This window comes from Manacus vitellinus, unplaced genomic scaffold (genome assembly GCF_001715985.3).
Source record: "Manacus vitellinus isolate BGI_N305 unplaced genomic scaffold, ASM171598v3 scaffold_24_pilon, whole genome shotgun sequence".
Taxonomy (NCBI): Eukaryota; Metazoa; Chordata; class Aves; order Passeriformes; family Pipridae; genus Manacus; species Manacus vitellinus.
This window is the reverse complement of record NW_021939798.1, coordinates 11,196,558-11,218,558: the sequence shown is the minus strand read 5'-3', so window position 1 is coordinate 11,218,558 and position 22,001 is coordinate 11,196,558. Positions and strand designations below refer to the sequence as shown.

The window sequence follows — 22,001 nt, the reverse complement described above, 5'->3', positions numbered from 1 at the left end:
GCTCTCCAGCACTCCGTCATCCTCCTGCTTTAATTCCTCCAGCTTTGCTACAGGGAGCAATTGCTGTTCTGCTGCTGTAGAAAAGGCAGCTGGAAGTGAAAGCTTTTGCCCACAGTTGCATTCAAAGGCTGCTCTTCCCAAGAGCTTCGGGGCTCTTTTCCAGATGCCCTGTTGGCTTTTCCCTCCTGTGTTTGCTAAGGGCATTTTGCAGAGGTTGGGGTAAGGGAGGAAGGCAGCAACCCTCCCCTGTGTCCTCCCGAGTCTCCTGGGAATCATTGTCCCTATTTCTCTCCTACTTTGAGAAGGTTAAAGTGGCTCTGGAATGGGGAGTGTTTGAAAATGGTTGGATGGAGCTGTCCCGGGTTTCCAGGAGCATAAAATGACAGAGATGTTAAATATCCACCCGAGGGGGGTGAGTGGGACCCAGAAACCCCCGTTACCAGGGTCTGTCACGGGCTGGGCCTCGAGGCCTCGGCTTTGGCATCTCCAGAAAAGCAGATAAAATTCCTGGCGCTCCCTGAAGAGCTGTGGAAGGTGCCTGATGCACCTGACACCTGCACTGGGTTGTGAGAAATGCATGACAGGCTTGGGGATGGAGCCTGCCCGGGGTGCAGGGCTGTTATTAACCCTCATTGAAAGGCTCCCACACTTAATGAAAGCAAAGAGCAGTAAAGAGCCAGGTGCAGGGGTCTAAGGAGCTTAAAGCTCTCCCTCTCTGCTGGTGCTGATGGAGTCATCTGGCTTTAATGACACTGCTTTACCCACTCCACTGGTGTTTAGGATGGGGGATGGATTTTAATGTCCAGCTTCCAGGGATCATGCCTGGGTTATTCCTTTCCAACCTCCCTGTGCACCATGAGAGTCCTGGGTGAGGACAGTCCCCACCCAGCCACCACCAGCTGCTGCCACCAGAGCAAACACAACTGGAAATATCTTGGCTGCTTCTCCTTGCTCAGAGCCCTGAGCATGGCAGGGCTGGACCATGCTTAGGTTGTCAGGGTAGGACTTCTTTGGGAGCTGCTGAGGGAGCTGGGGGGGCTCAGCCTGGAGAAAAGGAGGCTCAGGGGGGACCTTCTCACTCTCTGCAACTTTCTGACAGGAGGGGGGAGCTGGGATGGGGTCAGGCTCTGCTCCCAGGTAATGACAGGACAAGAGGCAAGCTGGGAACCAGAACAAGTGCTGGATCTGGGAGTCTTTTCCCTGCTTGGGTACCCAGGTATCCCACCCTGTTTCAGACACACGGGATTGCTTTCCTTGCCCTTCAGTGTGAAGTGTGTTCTCCAAACACTGTCCCCACTTGCTTCCGTGAAACATCTCACCAGGGGAAGGGCTGGAATGGTGGGATTGCCCAGGTGCTGGGGCAGGGAGCTCCCATGAGGTTGCTGTGTCTCTGCCCACCATTAGGATCTCTCCTCCAGTAGGATCTGTTGGGTTGGCAGTGACTCTGTGTCCTCGAGCGTTCCTCGGGATGCTGGGCTGAGAGGAGCCACCTGCTTCCCTGGAATCCCCCTCCTGCTACCTCAGGACCCCTGCACGATCCTTCCCCCTAAACTGAGCGTGTGCCAGCCCGATGCTAATGAGCCTGATTGCTGCCCCTCACCTTCCACTGCACCACCGAGTGGGAAATCTGAGCCTGGTTTGCTCCAAATCGTTCATACTTGAGGGAGGGAGACGAGGACAAAAATCTGAGCCTTGCTTGCTTCAAATCGTTGGGGTTTGGGGGCGGGAGAGGAGGAGCTAAACATCCAGGGTGGAAAAACAATCATCCGCGAAGGGAGAACTCCGGGTTTTTCCCTGAGAAAAGGGGGACAGAGCGAGTGAGGGACCTGATGACAGCCCGAGCTGCAAAGCACCCTGGCCCCACAGTGCGGAGAGATGCCTCATTGTTTGATCTGGCTGTGAGACAGATTAGCAGCCCCAGGTGGAAAGTCATAATCTGCATTTAAATGGGCCGGTTATAAAAGGTGGGGAGCGCAGGAGCCCGCAGCATTGAGCTGTGTCTTTAGCACTCCGTAATCTCTCTTTATTTTCTCCGCAGCCTGACCTGGGGGCACAGTTTCTAATTACCAGGTCACCCTGCTAATATTGTCATTTCCAGCCAGTGGGTGTGAAACCATGGCAACGCCACATTTGCTTCCAAGTTTCTAGAGGAATAAAATTTGCCTTTTAATCACAGAAAATGACTGGGTGTCTCCCCCCACCCCCCAACTTACTCCTCGCTGATGTAATTCATTATGGGGGCTTTTAAAAGATATTTCAGTTGGGACCTTTCTGAAGCTTCCCCTCGTGGCTGTGGCCAAAGATGAGGGACTGAAGTCTTGCTCTGTGAGGTTGCAGGATCCAAGTAGATGGTTTGGATGCCAAAACTTCCTTAAATGCTCATGCTGTTTGTAGAATCACAGAATGGTTTTGTGGGCAGAGACCTTAAAGCCCATTTTGATCCACCCCCTGCCATGGGCAGGGACACCTTCCACTGTCCCAAGTTGCTCCAAGCCCTGTCCAACCTGGCCTTGGACACTTCCAGGGATCCAGGGGCAGCCACAGCTTCTCTGGGTAACCTGTGCCAGGGCCTCAAAGTAAAGCTCCATCATTTCTTTTTAGTATATTTTTTGTCTTTAAAAACTTGTGATTGAGTTGGTAAAAGAGAAGTGGGTCTTGGACATCCTGAGTCATAGGGATGGAGCCCCTCTTCTGCAGGGATCTCCATGTGTACCTGCTTAGTCTGGCTCAGGTGGGAGGTGACCTCTGGAATGGTGGCTCCAACTCATGGAATTCACCTTCCAGCTTGGAAAAAGCCCACGGAGAATCAGGATGCAACAGGGCTGGTGTGGTGGGTGCATCCAATGCTCCGTGGCACGATGGCATTGGGTTCTCATCCCTTATGTGTCTCTGGTGGTTTGAGGCTTCAAAATCCACATCTCCCTCTCCCTCACCTGTGCTGCAGCTGCTAAACCAAAGGTGTGTTCGGCCCGGGGTTTGTCTTCTTGGAAAAGCTGATAAAAACTTGATTGGCAGGAGCTCAAAGAGCTCCAGAACTCAGGGGAGGGGGGCTGGTTTCCAGCTTCCAAGGGCTGGACTGGCAGTCCTGTGGGATACCTGGTAAAAGTCTGCCCCAGTGCTGGGAGAAATTCAGGTCAGGCCTGGGCTGAAACTCTGCCCCTCAGGCCTTCCTCCTGGCTCTGCTCGATGCTTTTACTGGGATTCTGAAGCAGTTTCTAACTCTCAAAGTGAGTCAGACGTGAACTGGAATCACATTTTAAGGTGATTTTCCAGCTGACAGGAGTAGGTTAATTGTAAACTGTCTACTGAAGCTTTAAAACTCCTGTCCAGCCTTATTATTAGCAGTTTAAAATTTATGGAGCGAGACTTTGCTTGGTGATAGTTGGTTTCTGCCCAGACGACGTGTGCAATTAATCCCCACGCTGGGAGAAGGAAAATCAAATATAAAGGTTTTTTTCCCCCCTCCTTTTCGCTCTGACACATCTCGGGGCATGGAAGGGACCTGGGAGGGATGTGGGGGAGAAAAACTGTCCTGTCTGAACCGGGGAACCACATGTGAGTTGTCACCCTGAGCCCTGAGGGTTAAATCATGTTCAGTTGTGAGAAACTTTGTGCTGGAGGAAACTCTGGGCTGGAGACTCAACCAGTCCTCTGAGCCTGGGAGATTTGAAGTGGATCTGGAATCTGTGCAGTGCAGAGCCCCGTGGGGTTTTTAAGAAGGATGATGGAGGTGATACCAGAGCAGGGGTTGGATCTGACCAGTCCCCTGAGCCTGGGAGATTTGACATGGATCTGGAATCTGTGGACTGCAGAGCCTCGTGGGGTTTTTAAGAAGGTTGATGGAGGTGTTACCAGAGCAGGGGTGGGATCTGACCTGCTGCAGGGCAGGGGATGGGGCTGGGTTGCCACCACCCTGGTTGCTCCCCCCGTACCTCTGCAACTCTGACTCCCTGTGGGTGTTTTCCACACGGGACGGCCACACGTCGTTCAGCCTGTGGGTTTCCTGAGCTGGAGCGATGGCCTTGTTGAAAATGCACTTATTTCCAGGTGGAATAGCTGCGTGTGCCTGGCTGGGGCAGCCCCTGGGCCCGGCGGTGCCTCCCGTTGTTGCACCGCTCTGTGCTCGCCGCGCTCGTGAGCGGCACAGCCCCGGTCCCAGACCTTCTCCCTGCGAAATGTTTCAGCCACTGAAAGCTGAGAGCAGCTCCCGGGCAGGTCATTAATTAGAAACGTGAATTTGGAGGCTTGTTTCCCTTCCCTTCGCGGAGCCGCCGTTATTTCTTATTTCAAACGGGTTTTTATTGAGCCTTTTATAAACGTGACTTTGTTTTAAGGGAGGGGTGACTCCCCTCCCCACCCCAGCTCTGCAAACAATGAGTCTCAAAGCTCAGGCCGCTGGCCACTGATGGTCCCAGGCTCCGTGTGCATGTGTGAGCACACACAGGAGCTCACACACACACACACACAGGGAATGAAAGTGGAATTTCACAGCCGCAGGGTTGGCTGAGCAGCTCTGATCCAGCTCCCCGTGCATGGGCCGGGCTCCTGGTGACTTCAATAGAGCTTGGCCTGGTTTATGAGCCTTGGGAGTGCAACCTGGGCAGGGGCTGCTCCTATAAAGGCTATTGCCTGATTAGTAGTTGCATTACAATGGCACTTCAGGCCCCTGTTGGGGCTCAGCGCCCCATTAGAGCAGCCCCTGTGCAAACACGGAGTAAAGAGGTGGGCTCCGACCCAAGGAGGGAACAACCGAGCTCTTTACAGCCCCCAGGGCACCCCAGGATCGATTATTTCTGTTCCAGTAGCACTCAGGGTGTGTCTGTGCCCACATGGATGCGGGTGGCTGTGATGGCTGGGGCCGTTCCTGGGAATTTTGGGATCTGTGGATGGCAGGTGACACTGGGCTTGTAGCTTGACTTGGGAATGGCCATGTGGGGATGGGCCACTCCTGCTCCAGAGGGGTTAATGCTGCAGTGGAGGGAGTTTTACCTTCCCCCAAAGAGGGCAGATGGCTGGGGGAGCAGGAGGGATCTGTGGGAACCTCTTCCTCCCCTCCCTCTCTCTACACCGTGATCTGGGTGCAATGGGTGCCAGCACCCCTTGCTCTGGTCACATCCAGCCCTGCTGGGGGTGGCAGAGGGACAGCAGTGGCTCTGTGTCCTGCAGTGTTTGTGCATCCTTGGCACCCGCTTCCCGAGAGAGGATCTGCTCCCATTCCATCTGCATCCACATCCCCAGCCAGCCAGAAAGGCAGGAGGTTGTGCTAGAGATGCTTAAGGTGTTGTTGGTTTTTTTTTTTTTTTGTTTTTTTTTTTTTTGTATCCTGCCTGATTCCTTGGACCCGTTTGCGCCCTGAGTCTCTAAGTTCTCTTTCCCCACCTTTTCCATCTTTACAGCATCGTATCCAAGTATCTTAGCCGAATTTTTCTGGTGTCAGCAGAGAAAGGGGGCTCGTGTTTGCCCTCCCTTCCTGACACCTCTCCTGGGTGGCAGCAGTTCCCTGCCGGGAGCCGAGTGTGGTCCCGAGGGAGGCAAACGCCAGACGCAGAGGGGGAAACTCAACTCGCTGCTCTTTCACTTTTACCTACAAATCTCTATCTCGCTGAACCACCTGATTCCTGGAACTGGGCCCTGAAAAGGGCAAAGAGAAACCCCAGGAACACCTTGGCCGTGCCGATCCGCGGCTGGTCCGTGTCCCAAACGCCGCAGCTGGGCAGGAGCCGCGGCCGATCCCAGGATCCCGGCACGGCACAGCTGGCTGCGAGCTGCTTGCCTTCCCTCTTGGAGAAAGCCCCGGCTTTCATGCGATGTCAGCACCAACAGCTGGCTGGGGAAATGCAGGTGGGGAAAATCCAAACTGCGGCTGGGTTTGGGAGCAGCTGCCGCCGCTGCAGGCGGCCGCACCGGGGCATCACCGGGGCATCACCGGGGCATCACGGGGAGCCGGGGCTGTGCCCTGGGGCTGCTTTCAAACTGTCTCCCCGTTGGTTTTTTTTTTTTTTCGTTATTTTGAATAGCTTATTTTTCTTTGAAATAGCTTATTTTTCCTCTGTACCGACGAAAAACCCCAAACCCCTCACTAAGGCAGACCGCCGCAGTGCAGGAGACGAGAGCCCGCGCGTGCTCAGCCCCCTGCCACCCCCCAACCCCTCGCCTCTGCAGGTTCCTGGGGCTCCCCCCGTGCCCCCACCCTGCCGGGCAGCTTGCGGCCGCCCGCCGCGCATCTGTCCCCCCCCGCCCTTACTGCGCGGCTCCAAACCTGCCCGCAATTGTGCGAGTTCCCTCCGGTTCATTTATTATTTCTCTCCCCACCCCTCCTGCTCTGCTTTCTAGCACACGGTGCCCCGAAGCTGCGCGGCTTTTCCAGCGTTTTTCCCCCTCTGCGTGTCCCTTTATCCCCCTCCCCACCCCGCGCAGGGCGCAGCCCCCCGGAGCGGTGGGTGGGCAGGAAGTTTGGAGCTGCGCAGGGACCCGCGTCCAGCTTTGGCTTTCCCGAGTGGAGGCCAAGAGCATTAAAGCCCACACCATGAGTAAACAGTGCAGAAATTGCAGGTCCAGGGCTGGGTCATGAGCTTTGCTCTTTTGGTTTCTTGTGAGGAAGATATCCCCGGGATGCTTCCGGCGGGAAGGTGGAGCTCATGGAACGGGAGAGAGAGGGGAGCCAAGCGGGGCTGTGTTGGGACAGCAAAGCCACCGCACCCCCCGGGAGCAGCTGGGGCTGTGCTGGGCTGCCTGCTCGGGGTCTGGCAGGGATCCCTGCCGGATCCCACGCAGACATCCCTGCTGGACCTGCCCCGCTCCCACCCTCCGGCTCTCGCTGCACCCAGTGCAAACAGGGGGAGGGATGTGAAGGGTCCCTGCTGACCCAGACTCCTGGAGAGGCAGGCGATGGCTATCGTAACTTTGGGATGTTTTCCAGCGTGTTGCTGGGTAACGGCCCATCCCACCCACGCGAGCATCGGAAAGGCGCTGTCTGGTTTCTGGGATTGTTTCGGCAGTGCCGTGCTGGCCGTGGCCCCGCCGAGCTCTCCCCGAGGCTCCCGGCTGCTTCCTCGACACAACTCCGGGAGCCGTGTTTGTTCTTTTATCCAAAGAAGCAGCAAAGCCAAAACTCGCAGCGGGCAAAGTCCGGCTGGGGGGCAGGGGAAACGCGCCGTGTGCTGCGGGGAAATGTCCGGGAACGGAGCGTTCCCAGCCCGCGGTGCCCGATGGCACAGGTGGAGTGACACTGACCCCAGTAACGCTCAGGGTAAACGAACCCCTGGCAGGGAACCGGCTGAAGTGTAAAAACGTCTCACCCCGCTGGGGAGGCTCGGTGTGGTGGCCACGAGCTCCGTGTGCTCCGGGGCTCCGGAGCAGGGCTCGCTGCTGGGATCAGGATGGCTTTTCAGCCAGGGAAAGAGTGCAGAGAGGATAAACTGCTGGCAAAGTGGGGTTTGCCCAGCCTGGGGGGCTGGGGCTGTGTGCTGTGCCTCGAGGTGCCCCACAGCAGCTCGGCTCTGGCGTGGGGCTGCCCTGTGCCAGCTCCCCGTGGAGTCTGGGACAGGCTGGGACACTTCTGCAGGAGTTTTCACGTGTGAAAACTGTGGCCTTGGAGGGACAGTCAGGGAGGGGACCTGCACAGACTGGTGTCACCAGCGAGCTCTGCAGTGACACCAGCAGTGGGGTGAGGTGGCAAAGCCATGGGCTGGGGCCTGCCTGGAGCACCCTGAGCTGCCCCAGAGGATTTAGTGATTCTTTGGGATGGATTTGATAGTGATTTATTTGGGATGGATTTGATAGGAAAAGCAATGTCTGGCTGAGCTGGGGGGTCTTTCCTTCCTGGAGTGTCTGTGCTGTGTTTCTGGGGGACCATGGCCCGGGGATGAGCAGTGACACTGATCCTCGAGGATGGCACATGTCCTGCTTGGCTCTTCAGGAGATCTCGGCTTTTTGATCAGTCTGGGCTGATGGGGTTGTGTTTGGCAGGATTGGAGGATTGCAGCAGTTTTGTAAGAATGACCTGAAAGCCTTTCCCCCCATCTGGTGCTCAGCATCCCCCCCAGCCAGGCAGCTCAGAGCAGACAACCCAGGGAGAGGGATCAGAGCCAGTGGGGCTGGGGGACAGCTGGAGCCCCTGAACTGTCCAGTCTGGCTTTATTCATCTCCAGCTCCCATTTATTCCCTGGCTCTGGTTTCCCTGGGATGCTGCACTCAGAGCCTGCCCTGATAAAAGAGGAGGGACACCCCAAACCCCATCAGTGAACCCAAAACCATCCCAGGGCTCCAGCTTGGCCCCAGTGCTCCTTGGAGGCTGATAATGAATCAGACACCTGGGGCATGGTTTAATTTTTAATACAATGTATATTTATTGCAAACAATAATATACAAAAAAAAAAAAAGGTAAGTTTCACAGAGAGAAGGATCTTGCAAACAAACCAAACCAAACTTACCTAAAGACAAAATATGATTTAAATGACAGGTCTTTTAAGTTACAGAAATACTTTAAAAAGATCTGCTTTTATACAGAAATAGAAAGATGCCATATTATAAGAGTGCTTTAAGATTTTTTTTTCTTCTACTGAATCCCTAAAAAAAAAAAAAAAAATTGTTAACAAATATATCATTTTTTTTTTAAATAAAAAAAGTTTGCTGTCTTTTTTAAAAAGCAATCCTTAACTGTTCAGCCACAGCTTCACCAAAGTCAGTGTCCCCCCAGCTCTGAAGGCAGTTTTGGGGGGGATGGAAGGCTAAAACAGAGCCACCCCCAGGCAGGGCTGGGGCCTTGGGTCTCGTCCTCGCACGAGCTCGTGTGTCCCAGAGAGCTGAGGCAGAAAACAAGGCAAATGATTCAGTGATACGCTACATTTGCAATCTTTAGTTTGTACAAATCTTATTTTTTTTTTCCAGTTCATCCTTAAGACAAAAGAGAAAAAAAAAAAAAAAAAAAAAGGAAGAGCACAAGTTTGTACAAACCCAGGACACAGATTCCAAAAAGAATAATAATAATAATAATAACAACGACAACAAAAAAAAAAAGAATTAAAGAGATAAATAAAGGACTGGTTACAGTTCAAGACCATAATTTAACAGGCACGGTTACCTTCCAAATAATGCTCTGACTAATGCAATCGCTTTTGAAAGGACTTAAAATAGAGGGGAGATCAAAAAAAAAACCCGAGGAAAATTGTGATTAAAAACTGCTCTTCTCCCAAAATAAATAATTTAAAGTATCTGTGATGTCCTGCAAGCAGAGAGGAGCCCCTGGACGGGCTTTGCATCAGGCCTGGGGTGGCCAGGGGTGCCCGGGGGGGGTGGAGCTCAGCCCCCCCAGCCCAGGGCCAGGCAGAGCTGGGGCCCGGGGATTCCCCCGGGGCTGCTTTAAGGCCTCTCCCCAGCGCCTCGGGCTGGGGCCCAGTTGATTTAAATCTTTTTTTTTTTTGTTTTTCTTTCTTAAGGCTCGAGGTTATTAAAAAATAAAGCGGAGAAACTCTTCTCCTGGCTGGTTTTTGCTACGAGTTAGAAAAATAAAGCCTCTCCCATGCTGGTCCCTGCACAGCCCGAGCGCTGCCCAGCGCTGTGCCCGACGCTGCCCACGTACAGAGCTTGGTTCCCAGGTCAAAGCACGCTGGTTTAGTTTTATTTTTAGAGAGAAAAAAAAAAAAAAAAGACACTTATCTATACAAAAATACCTCTGACTGCAAGAAAGCCTAGCGCTGCTCCACTAAGTGTCGTTTTTTTTTTTTTTTTTTTAAGCTGTTGGAAAAATAAGAGCGTCTTAAAAAAATCTCTAAAAAATACGTATAAATCCCCTCGAATTGGTAATGAATCATACACAGTACATACTAAAAATATTTAAAATAGAGAATATTCCTCACAGAGGACTCTGAGTTTTCTCTTTTTTACCCCCCATTTTTTTTTCTTTTTTTTTTTTTTTCCTTTAGTTACTGCTAAAAAAAAAAAAAATCATTACAAAAGTCCAGAGAACAAGACAGCTGGGCGGGTTGGGTAGGAATCTCCTCTCCATGCTGAAAGCAGAGTTCAAGTCCAGTCCTTGGCAAGTGTGTACCGAGTTTTGCTGGCTCTCAGGCGGGTCCTGGAGGATGCTGTAGTGCAGAAGGCTCGAGGCGCTCTCTCCTCCCCGCCAGCTTTCACTTGAGCGTCTCTTTTTAATTATTATTTCAAATTCAAAGAAGGAAAAAAAAAAGTCTGAAGGAAGTTCTTCTCGCTGCCTTCACGCTTTTCTGATTTGTTTTTTTTTTGTTTTGTTTTGTTTTGTTTGTTTGTTTTTCTCGAAATTTCTTTTTCTTTCTCTTCCCGCTTTCCTTGGCGGCTTCAGGGCCTGGTGAGCTGCGTGTAGACGGGCTGTTCCCAGTGCTGCGGGCTGTGGGTCTGGGGGATGGAGGGGACCCCCGAAGTGTCTGCAATGGGGGTGTACATGGGGCGCTGCGTGGGGTTCATGTAGGTGAAGGTGGAGTAGAGGCCGCTGCCCTGCCCCGCCGCGTGGCTGTAGTAGGAGCCGGAGTTCTGGTGGTCGGTGTAGTCGTACTGGGAGCGGGTGATGGTGGGGTAGGACGAGCTGTAGTGCTGCAGGTTGAAGGAGCTGTAGTTGATCTGCTGCGGGGAGTGCTGCTGCTGCTCGCTGTAGTGGCTGGGGCTCAGCTGCTCCGTCTTGATGTGCGTCCTCTGCTGCGCCGCCGGGCCCTGCTCCCCGCTCAGCGCCGGCAGCCCGTGCTGCGCCGGGGGCTGCGGCTGCGCCGGGGGCTGCGCCTGCTGCTTGGACATCCACACGTGGCCGGCGCCGGGGAGCCCGACGTGCTGCTGATGCCGTAGCTGCCCGTGTAGGTGACCTGGCCGGGCTGGCCGTGCGCGGCTGGGCCCCCCGGGTGCCCGTTGGGAGGCAGGTACTGGTCGAACTCGTTGACGTCGAAGGTCTCGATGTTGGAGATGACGTCGCTGCTCAGCTCCCCGATGTCCACGTCTCGGAAGTCGATGTGGGGGGGCTGCCGGCCACCCTCTTGCAGGGGGCGGCCCTCCCGCTTCAGGTCCTGCTTGCCGGGCTGCGTGTCCGTCTTGGGGGTGGTGGGGGGCGTGGGGGGCCCTGTGACTGCCCTGTGGGAGGAAGGAAGGGGGACAGGGGTGAGGGGGTGTCGCTGTGATAACTCAGTTAATGGTTAACCCCCCCATGGGGGGCAGAGGAACAGTGCCTGTGGTCGTGTGGGGTAACACTCCCAGGTGTGAGGGGCTCAGACGTGAGCCCTGTCAGCACCAGCCTGCTGCACTGGCTGAAATAACTGAGCCCTCAGATGTGAGCTGTAACGTGGGCCAAGTTTTTAGGGTGCTTTTTATTTATTTATTTATTTATTTTAAAGCGTAACTTTACGTTTCTCACGTGCACGGGGTGAGGGGGGGGGTGCAAGTGGCTGCAGTGGCACGTGCCCGTGCCACGGGCAAAGCTTGTGGGCAGCTCTGCCCCACTTCTCACTTCTCACTGCATTTCTGGGTCTCCTTTTCCCTCCCTTACCCAATCCCAGCCGGTTTGGGCTGCAACTTTTCTTAGGGAGCTGTAGCTGCGCCGTCCCCCCCCAAAATGCCTCGTGGGTGCGTGGGTACCTACCCGAGTGCTCCCCGGGGGAGTGCACCTCGCTGATGCTGGAGGACGACTGCGGGGAGTCGGCCTGCAGCGCCTTGAAGATGGCGTTGGGGGAGATGTGGGTCTGCTCCGAGCCCTCCTCCTGCTCCGACTGCCCGTTCTTCACCGACTTTCTCCGCCGCGGCTGGTACTTGTAGTCGGGATGGTCCTTCTTGTGCTGCACCCGCAGCCGCTCAGCCTCCTCCACGAAGGGACGCTTCTCGCTCTCGTTCAGCAGCCTGGGGGGGGACACGGGGGGTGCGAGGGGTCAGCTGCGGCTCAGGGAGGGGGCATTAGCGCGTTAACACCAGCTCGCGTCTCTCCCCTGGATTCCCCCGCTGGCGATGCAAAGCCCCCCACGATGCCGAGCCCCCTGCATGGGGCACTCGCTGCTTGTCACCCCCCAGGTTGCTTCAGTGGCCAGGCAAGAGGTGCGGGAGCTGCACCGGGGTCCAGCCCTCGCCCTCCCCACCCCGTGGGCACATGTCCCTGTCCCCGGGTGCTTTGGGGACAGCCCCATCGCTGCCTGCCAGGGCCAGGTTTGCTCACTCATTTCTCCTCCTGCCACAAATTTAGGATCTCCCCCCCCCGCCCCTTGTGGCAGTCACAGATGTGCGCGGTGGCCAGGTGACTCACTTGCCTTCTGTTTTTCTCCCCTCCCTGCTTATTTTGGCAGTCGAGGCCACCCGGCCATGCGCCCTCGCCGCCGCCACCCAACTCCGGAGCTTGGCACCGCCGCCCCCTCCCAGCGCCCCCGCATCGCCCCGCCTCCCGACACTCCTCCCTCCCGGGCCCGAGCTGATGCAATCCCCAAACCGCATCATTTCCTCTGGACCCGGTGAGCACAAAAACAAACAGCGCCGGGCAGCCCCCGCTCGCACGGCCGGCGGGGCTTCCGCCAGGCCCGCACGGTGCCCCCTCCGTTCCCGAGCATCGCTCGGGGAAAAGAAACCGCTTCCAAGACCAGAAAGCGGCCACGGGAAACCGCTTTCCCTACTTTCCCCCTACTATTCTGGCTTCTCCTGCGCCAAACAAGTTCGCCAGCACATGCAAAAGTTTTCAGCGACTCTTCCAGGCTGGGAACATCCTCTGCCTCCCGCGACCGCTGGTCCAGGCTGGAGCGGACTCTGCAACCGCAGCCCCCGCAGCATCCCGCGGTCCCCCCCGGCATCATCCCGGCCCCGCGCTCACCTCCAGAGCTTGCCCAGGGTCTTGCTGAGCTCGGCGTTGTGCAGATGCGGGTACTGGTCCGCCAGCTTCCTTCGGGCCGCCTGCGCCCACACCATGAAGGCGTTCATGGGTCTCTTCACGTGCGGCTTGTTCTTGCTCGAGCCGTTCACCCGCACCGGCATCGGCACCAGGGTCCAGTCGTAGCCCTTCAGCACCTGGCTCACCGCCTCCCGGATGCACACCGGGAACTTGTCCTCGTCGTTCTCCTTCTTCAGGTCCGGGTCCCCCTTGGGGAAGGTGTTTTCTTGGGGTCTGGTGTTCTCCGTGTCCGACCCGGATCCAGAGGGACAGGGGGACCCGGCGGAGTCATCCGACATAGTGGGGCTGGGGGCGTCGGAGATACATTTGTCCTGCTCTTCTGTCATTTTCATGAAAGGGTCGAGGAGATTCATGCGAGAAAGCGGCCGGGGGGGGGATCAAGGGACGAAAAAAAGTTTTGCCTTTTTTTTTTTTTTCTTTTTTTAAGAAAATCGAAAAAAGTCGAAGCTAAGTGGGCGGGCGAAGAGTTAAAAAAGGCAAAACTTCAGGGAAGAAACGAAGCGCAGCTTCAAACCAGCGGCGGGAGAAAGGAAAGAGCCGGCAAAAAAAAAAAAAAAAAAAAAAAAAAGGAAAAGTCGGCGAAAACTTTTTTATTACTTTCAGTCAAAAAAAAAAAAAAGATTAAAAGCAAAAAGACGAAAAAAAAAAAAAGCGAAAAAACCCAAAAAACTCCAGAACGAGGAGGAAGGGGTAGAAGAGGAAACTTTTTCTCGCCGTGGCGGAGCGTCGCGGGCCGTGTAGGGGTGGCAGGGGAAGGGAGGAGGGCAGCCCCGCCGGTCTCCAGCGCGGGCTCTGCGGCCGCAGGCGCGGGGCCGCGCGCCTTTAAAAATAGCCCGCGCGGGGCCGCGCGCGGGGGCGGGGGGCCGCGCTCGCCAATGGGGAGCGCGGCGCGGGGGGCAGCGGGGCCCCGCCGCAAAAATTGGCCGGCCCCCCCGCGCGCGCGCGCGAGGGGCGGGGCCGCGGTGCCGGAGGGGGGGACGGGACACACGCGCACACCCACGCCGGGAGGGGCCGCGGGAGCGCGCACGGACAACCCCCCTTTAACCCCCTATCCCATCCCATCCCATCCCATCCCGATCCCATCCCATCCAGCGCCGCGGCTCCGGGGGGAAAAGCAGCTCCAGCCGTGCGGCAGAGCGGAGGGCGGTGGGGGGACCCCCCCCCCTCTATCCCGTCCCGTCCCATCCATCCCATTCCCATCCCATCCCGTCCCACCGCTGCTGCTTTCCCGGGGGGGTCCCCCGCGAATTCCCCCGCGGTGGCGGCGGACCGCGCCCGTCCGAGAGCGCCAGAGGCTCAGGAACGGCGCGAAAGGGAGCGGGGAGGGGGTTGCGGCGGGTGTCGGTTCCGTTCCCGTCCCGGTGCCGCCCCCGCTGGGGGCAGAGGGGTGGTGGGGAACCCCGAAACTACCCGAAAATACCCCGATCCGCTTTTTCTTTTCTTTCTTTTATTTTCTTTTTCTCTTTTTTTAAAACTTTTTTTTGAGGGCGTCCGGCAGCGCCCCCTCCGCCTGCGACACCCCACCGCGTCCCCCTTTATTATTATTATTATATTATTATTATTATTATTATTATTATTCCTCTTTATAACTATTTATTTATACGTTGATATAATATTATTATATATTTTTTCTTCTATATCTATTTCTCAGCCTAGTGGTCCCGTCTCGTCCTTCCCCGCGGGGCCGGACCGGGCTCGGCTGCTGCGCGGTGTGGGACCCGCATCCCTTTCCCGCATCCCGGTCCCGCATCCCTTTCCCGCACCAGCCCAGGCTGGAGACCCTGCGGTGGAAGGAGCGGCCTCCCCCTTCTTCTTCTTCTTCCCCCCCCCAAAAAAAAAGTTTTGCCGAGTTGACCAACTTTTTGTCATCGAAACAAACCAACAAAAGCGAAGGAGCGCCGGGAGCTTCCCGGCGTTATCTGTGGATAAGCGCAAATATTTCTCTCAACAGAAATAATCTTTATGGATTTCTGTGGATCACACGGTCTCATTTTCCTTAGCAAGCGGCTCTTCCGCGCGGATAAGGATTAAACCTGAGGGATGCTGGCGGCGGAGGGGTCACTCTGAGGCATTATCTTGGTGGGCAGTAAAGCAGATCCCGTTTTTAAGGTTCCAGGAGAGGGGGCTTTGGTGGGAGCTGTTGAGTGCGAAGGCAGCTCCAAAGCTGCCCCCCCTTCCCGCCTCCCTCCCCTTCGCCCTGGGCTCCGCAGCGTGTTCGGGGGGGAGAGACCTTCGGCCGGTTCTCCCTTTACGAACTGCGCAGCCCATAATTTTTCATTTCAACTCGAGCGTTAAAGTTGGGGCTTTATCGAAGCTGCTTTAATTTGCTGCTTTAATTTGCAGCCTTTGTCCCGCCGGACAATCCTCGGGGCAGCGGCCGCTCGGGGCCGTGTCCCGGCGGGGATCCCGTATCGCGATTGTCGCCGTCACCTTAACGAGGGGGTTTGAAGGTATTGGAAACGGCACGTGAAAAAAAAAAAAAGTATATTAAAAAAAAAAAAAAAGAAAAAGGCAGCAGGGAAGGAGCTCTGAATAAACGCAGTTGAAACCCTCTCCCTGGTAGACCCTGGTTGTCTTTAGCTTTCCCTGAGATTATTATGATGATTATTATTATAATAATAATAATTTTTTTTTTTGCTTGCAAACTTTTGGGAAGTAGTTTTTTCTTTGGGTGAGTTTAAAGGTAAGTGTCTGTCCTCTTTCCAGAGCCTTTGTCTGAAGGAACAGGGGGACTGTGGGGTTTTTCTTCGTGAGAATTTGGGGTTTCTTGTGCCTGAAGCACGGAGGACGCTTTTCCCAGCGTTATATTTCTTTACTTTACTAAATATTCAGTGGTCCTGGAGAAGATCCACTGAGTTTTGTATCGTTATTTGCAGTGAAACGGGTAAATTTAGAGCAAAAGAGGTAATTCTGAATGGTTTTCCCTTGGTAATTTCAGCTCTAGTCTAGTGCATGATGGAATTTAGCTCAACAAATCTCGTTTAATATATGTGTTTGTTATAGGACATCAAAGAAAAGGCAGGCAGTAGATTGTTCTTATCTCAGCTGGAGCTGCTGTAGCAAAAATCTGAACAAATGTACCTGGAGGAGAAAAATATGGTGACAACAGATTGTTCCATGGCTTTGCTGCTGATTGGCAGAGATAAACACGAGAACAATTTGGGAGGATAATTGATTTAATGAAAAGTGTAATAATTAGAACATTTTTCATTCTGAAAGTCCATCTGCTGAAAGGGACTCTGCCTTTTCATCCCCGAACAGCCTGTTTTAACCAAAGAAAGTGGTTTGACAAGTTTGAACAATAAACAAAAGAGAAATGGGAAAGAGCTTTCCAGTTATTGTGTGTGATTTTATAATTTCTGGATTATTATTTTTAATTCCTGTTCGATGGACTATTTAGACAACGTGGACAAGCTGATTAATCACAGTCGTTTTGCAGGGTTAGAAGTTTCCTTTGGAGCAGCTGAGCTGCTGCTGCTTTCCCGTCAGGATTGAAGTTTTCTTTTCTTTTGAAAGAATTAACATTGTTTTACCCTAAGTGGCGAGCTCAGATATCAGGAAAGATTGTTAGCGAGGATTAGAGCCCTCGTTTGATGGCTTTTTTCCTGCCTTGTGCTAAATCAAATCACTGTTTTTTAGGAAATAATCTTTCCAAGTGGAGTGGAGGAGACAGGAGTTTGGGCAGAAGAGGGAACAGCACCGTGTGGGGCTTCTGGGGGAGGTTTTTCTCTCAGAACTTATGGTGTTGATGCGTCTCAGATCAGCTGTGCTGGAGTAAGATCTGGTTTATTGGTGTTTGGTGGCAGCTGGGGGGGTTTGATCCAGCTCCCTGGTGAAGTCCAGCCTCTCCTCCGGCCCCCCCGGCCGTGGGGTGGGTGTTGGACGGGTGGCAGCTTCACCAGGGATGTTGTGATGTCACCCCGTCCCCTCTGACCTCACACGGGCCAGCGGTGCCTCCGTGTCCCGCCACGAATCCTCCAGGGGGTGAGAAATCCAGGGAGAAGCTGGTGCTGCCTCCCCGTCCTGGGGTTCTTTTTGCGACGGGCGCAAAGCGGGGAGGTTTGGCTTAGAGTGGAATTCTCTGAAACAAAAGCATTCCCGCAGCCCCTCTCCCAATTTCGGTATCAAAACTCTGTCCCTCACTGATCAATGGCACGAAACGTGGAATTCCAGATGGGGCCGTGCCTTTGGATCCATCCGGGATGGTTTTCTCCCGGTGGCAATAATTATCACCCTCTGTCACCCCCTCCCACACAGGGCCATTTCCCTCGGGGTGGGAGCAGTGCTGCATCCCCCCAACCACAGCAATGCTCCCACACTGGGGCTTTCCCCCTGTGCTGCAGGAGGGCTGTGAGCCGGGAGGGCTCAGCCCTGTCCTCTGTCGCTGCTCAACGTTCTCCTGCGTGGCTCAAAACCTTCGTGTTTTAGCCCATTTTTCTCCCATCCCCTTTTCCCAGCCGTGGTCGGGCCTCCAGGGCAGGGATCCCACGTTGTGCCAATCCAGGTGTTACTGCCTTAAGTGCCAGAAGAGTTCCTGCTGCAGGGATGAAACCTGTGCTCTGTTTTTGGGCTCACCTGCCCGAGAGCTGTGGCACCATTCCCAGGGCACGGGGTTGGTGTTGAACCCCTTCTGAGGCGGCCCTTGACACCGTGTCATATTCCAGCTGGTCCAGAGGTGTTGGACACCTCTGCCACGGCCTCCCCAGCGGGGTTTGCACAGGGTTGCCCTTTTTTGTCCTGTATCTATTTATTTTTCAAAAGCCTGAGCGTTTCTCAGGCACATTCTGGCACGTCCTTATCAGAAGGTCATTGCACAGTGAAAAAAAAAAAGGAGATAAAGGGCAGTAGCCAATGGGTGACGTACCGGGGGCAGAATTGTCTTTGATTTTGTAAATCCAGCTGAGAATTCCATAGTATTTGATATTTATGTCACTGTATTAATTTTTAAAGTCTTTTTTCTGCCTCGTCGTGCTAATACACGGCCCTCAAAAGCTGCTGCGCCCTGAGCTGGAGACAACACGGTGTGTGATTTAAGCTTGACAAATCCTGGCCTGGGAATGGGTGAGAAAACCAGTGGACAGGCATTTTTTCCCCCCTTTTTCTGTATATGAGGTAACCAGGAGCCTGAAGACCCCAAGGCAAGTGGCTGAAAGATATTTGGGTTTAATTCATGCCTAAAAAATCCCACCCTGATGGACTCGCTCTGTGGAGTGAAGTGAAAGAAGCTGAGGAGTTTTGGAGCAATAATCCCGGTGCTGTGGTGAAATGATCCCGATTATTTCCAGGCTGGGTGGCAGCGTTAATGTGACCACGTCTGTCTGTTTTAGCTATTAAATACCTGCACACTCATCGGGGCTGGTCAAGCAGCAGCGCTTGAAATCGTGTGGAGATTTATTTACCACTTAAAAAATAATCCTGGGAAGGCGAAGCCGCCGGGGGCCAGATCCTGCTGGGGAGGGAGTCGGGGTTGGGGTGAGTCCTGGAGGCGGCGGAAAAGGAGTTGTGAGCAGAGAAAGGCTGGTTTCCCTTGGAAAAAAGCTTTGGGAGTGCTAAAAATCTGAGAAAAAGAGGTGAAAAATGGGGATTTTTTGCTTTTCTACCAAGAAGTACCAGCACTGATGGGCAGGTCCCCAGTCTGCGGAGCTGCTCCCCCGCAGGAAAGCCCAGGGGTGGGTTTACCCTCACTCCCATTTTGGAGTCGGGATCTCCGAGCTCCGGAGGGGTTTGAACATTCCCTGGCTGCGGCACAGCCTCCACCATAGCGAGGAGAAAGAACCTCTTTGCTGTTCCCTTCCCTTTCTCCCACAGCTGGAAACCACCGCGCGCAACCTTGGACTTCACAAACGCTCTGGTTATCTTTTTTTATTTTTTTTTACACTTCTGGAGATTAAAGTGCTACATTTAGGGAGAAGCATTTATTTATTTATTTATTTATTTATTTATTTGTCTATTTATTTATTTGCTCACAGGCGTTTTGGCTCCGAACTTGACTAAATGGAAAATTTATCCGTCTCGGTTAAAGTGGGATGGAAATACCCTCCCCAAAGGTTTTTTTTTTTTTCCCCTCCTAAGAGAGAAAGAGGAGAGTTATTAATTTCTTCTTCCTCCCCCCACCCCAAGGTGCACCTTTAGCTTGTGGGAGCACTTTTGGCCTGCCCAGCCGTGCCCGTTGTGCTGCCGGCGGTGGCTTTGCCGCGTGTTCCAGGCACAGCATCCCCCGGATGTCAGCCAGGGCTGGAAGTGCTTCCCCATCAGCTGCAAAGATAAATCAATCTGGTTCGAATCACTTGGGGGGGGAAAAGTGATCAAAGCCAAAAGCAAAGCTCCAGTAATGAGGACAAAAGACGGGGTTTTCAGTCGCAACAATACGAGCTCTCCAGAAAGGGCAGAAAGCCCTGGGGGGAACACTGGAAGCAAGTGATCACTGTCATCTTCTCCCTATTTTTATCCATTTTTTCCCTGTAAATGAATGGTACAGCATCAGTGTCACAGTCTGTGGTCACTGTGCCATCAGCCACACATCCCCTCTGGGCGCTGTGAAATCTCCCTCTCTCAGCGAGGTTAAAGAGAAGCAGAATTTCTTCAGAAATTTAAAAAACCCCCAATCTCCCAACCCGAACATAACCCCTGATCGATCCTAATTTTTACACATCTGCGTGTTTCCAGTTTTATTTCGGCCGTTTGTCCCCCCCCCCCCCACCCCTTTCTGGCGAGCAGCAGGCCGGGTGCAGGGTGAGCTACCGCGCGTGCGGGTCCCACGCGATGCTCCGCGCCCGCGTCCCACAAACAAGCGGCCGGAACTTTAAACCGGCCCTCTTCTGTTTTCCGAGCGACAGTTCAAATTACACGGCCCCGGCAGCAGCTCGCAAGAAATCCATCAGGACTGGAAAGGGGAATAAAACTGCCATTCTCTGTACCTGTTTGTGCAGCTCCTCGCTAATGCAGGGAGAGCCCGACTGTTTATTTGGAGAAGTAAAGTTGTGGAAATATACTTGGAGGGTGTAATGTGGACAGCACGTGTTTCTGGGAGCTACCTGAAGTCTGTGTCCTAATGGCTTGCAGATGTCCCCGGGTCACCGATTTCCTATGGGCCAGTGGCAGCGCCCACCCCTCCCGCTCGTCAAATTAAAAAAAGAAATTAAAAAAAAAAAAAAAGGAGAGGAGGGGGGAGGGAGGATGGGGCTGGGGGGGGGGGGACGGACCCGGCTTCTGGAACTTGTAAAATTGTTTGTTTGGGTTGTTTCCAGCTCCCATCCCAGCGCTGCTCCTGAGTGATTTGGAAATTCTAGCTGCCAGGTCCATGTTGGGGTGGAACGGGTGATTTATTTGATAAATAGAGAAATCTGCTATGGGATCACTTCGAGTTTGCTCAGGGTGGGGAGTTTATTTACACTGGGATTATTTATGTAAAAAAACCTGCAGTTTTCTCTACTGAGTAATAAACAGGGATTTGTTTTAGTTATATATATATATATTTAAAGACAGACTCACGTATGCAGGCAGCCCTAGAGCTGGGTCTTGCTGTCCTCTCTCTATGCCAAGTGCAGAACTTTGTGCCCAGGCACTCTATAAATATTTTATTTTGCATAGGCCATAAATCTTGAGACGTGTCTAAGAATTTAGATAATTTTTTCGTGGTTTGTGCTGTATTTCTTCCCCGGGGCTGTGGGGAAGGGGGTGCTCAGGGCCCCCCTCCCTTCTCGGTGTGTGAGTCCCATCCTGTGCCCGATGCCACCCCGGGGGTGCTGAACCCACCACGCTCTGGGCTCGTTCTGCTGAAACTTGGGCCCATTTTCCCCTGGTGTCTCTGCAGTTGGATGTGGCCGTGTCTCTCCATCCCTTAGGGACGGGATGCAACCCCAGGAGTGAGCACTGAGCCTTTTCCCAGCCCTGCTCCCCAGGGATGCTGAGGGTGCTCCATCCCAGGATCTCCCAGCAGTTCCCGGCCTCCTCTTCCCCCGGGAAAACCTTCCAAGGGATTTTTAAGGTGCCTGTTTTTGGTGGTGGCAGCTGGATGACATTGCTGACACCGGGCACTCAGGGCTGGTGGGTTGTTCCCAGCATCCCTGACACGTTCCTGGTGCTTCCCTCCTTTCCTCCCTTTTTTGCCCCGTGCTGATAATTCCAGGAGTTTTCCACGTTGGGTGCCGGGGGGGTTGGGGTGAGCACCACGAGCCTTGTTCAGGAGGTGCTGACATGAAATCCCAGCTGATTTTAAATGCCTGCCCAGGGGCTGGACTGGGATCCAGGTCTCCATCCCAACCTGGAGGGACAAGAGGCAGGACAGCCCGGGAGCCGCTCGGGTGCTGCTTTAATTTCTCTCCCAATCACTGCATAATCCACAAACAGAACTGCTTTTTGATCAGTTTATTTATTTACTTTTCATTTAACAATTTGCAGAGGAGGAGAATTTGTTCGATTTCCCTCCTGCTTTCCTTTGCTGGAGTGGCAAGGAAGCAGGAAGGGCTGTCGCAGGAGCAGCTTATGGTGAGAAGAAAAATAGCTCAACACTCGTGGTGTTAAAACTACTGGAGCAAAGGAGAAGGAGATAGAAAAGCAGAAGTGGGGAGGGCAGGGAGTACTGGTTTTTCTGCGTCTGTCTCTCTACCTGCCTCTCCTACCTGTGACAGATTAGAAATATGCTCTGGCCATTTTGCTTGGCAAAAATCGTACTTTTTTTTTTTTTTTTTGCACGAACATGAGAAAAAAACTCATCCTGCTGCTAAGTGGGAAAAGTTTATTCTGAGAATAACACCCTCCAGCTCCCAGTTTTTTATACCTAGAAATGTTTGCTATGTCTTAATAATAACACAGAAAGTCTCGGACTGCATGACAGAATATCGTTATATTTTCTGGGTTTAGGAAAAAACCCTATTATAAATACGTCTCCGAAGGGTGTATATGTACCTTGGCGTGGAGTTTCATTTGCTGTCAGTCTCAAACCACTCTCTATCGTGATCCCAGCTTCCTGCTCCCAACACACCAACCCGGGGTTGCCTTTGAAGAAAAGGATGGAATCAGGTGCTGCCCCTGACCAGCCCGGCGAGGGAGCTCTGGGGGAAGCCCCAGGAGACAAAAAGACGTCCCCAGTCCTGTTTTATTTTGGTTTTTAGCGTTTAAT

At 53.6% G+C, this 22,001-nt stretch overlaps 1 protein-coding gene across 1 annotated transcript; it reads right to left on the bottom strand.

Moving 5' to 3' along the window:
- Positions 1-10,314: 10,314 nt before the first annotated feature.
- On the bottom strand, positions 10,315-13,287 carry SOX9 (SRY-box transcription factor 9). The gene is given in 4 exon segments (XM_018073383.3): positions 10,315-10,781; positions 10,784-11,091; positions 11,593-11,850; positions 12,803-13,287. Coding segments are annotated over 4 exon segments (1,464 nt in total). The 5' UTR covers positions 13,234-13,287.
- Between the last annotated feature and the right edge of the window lie 8,714 nt (positions 13,288-22,001).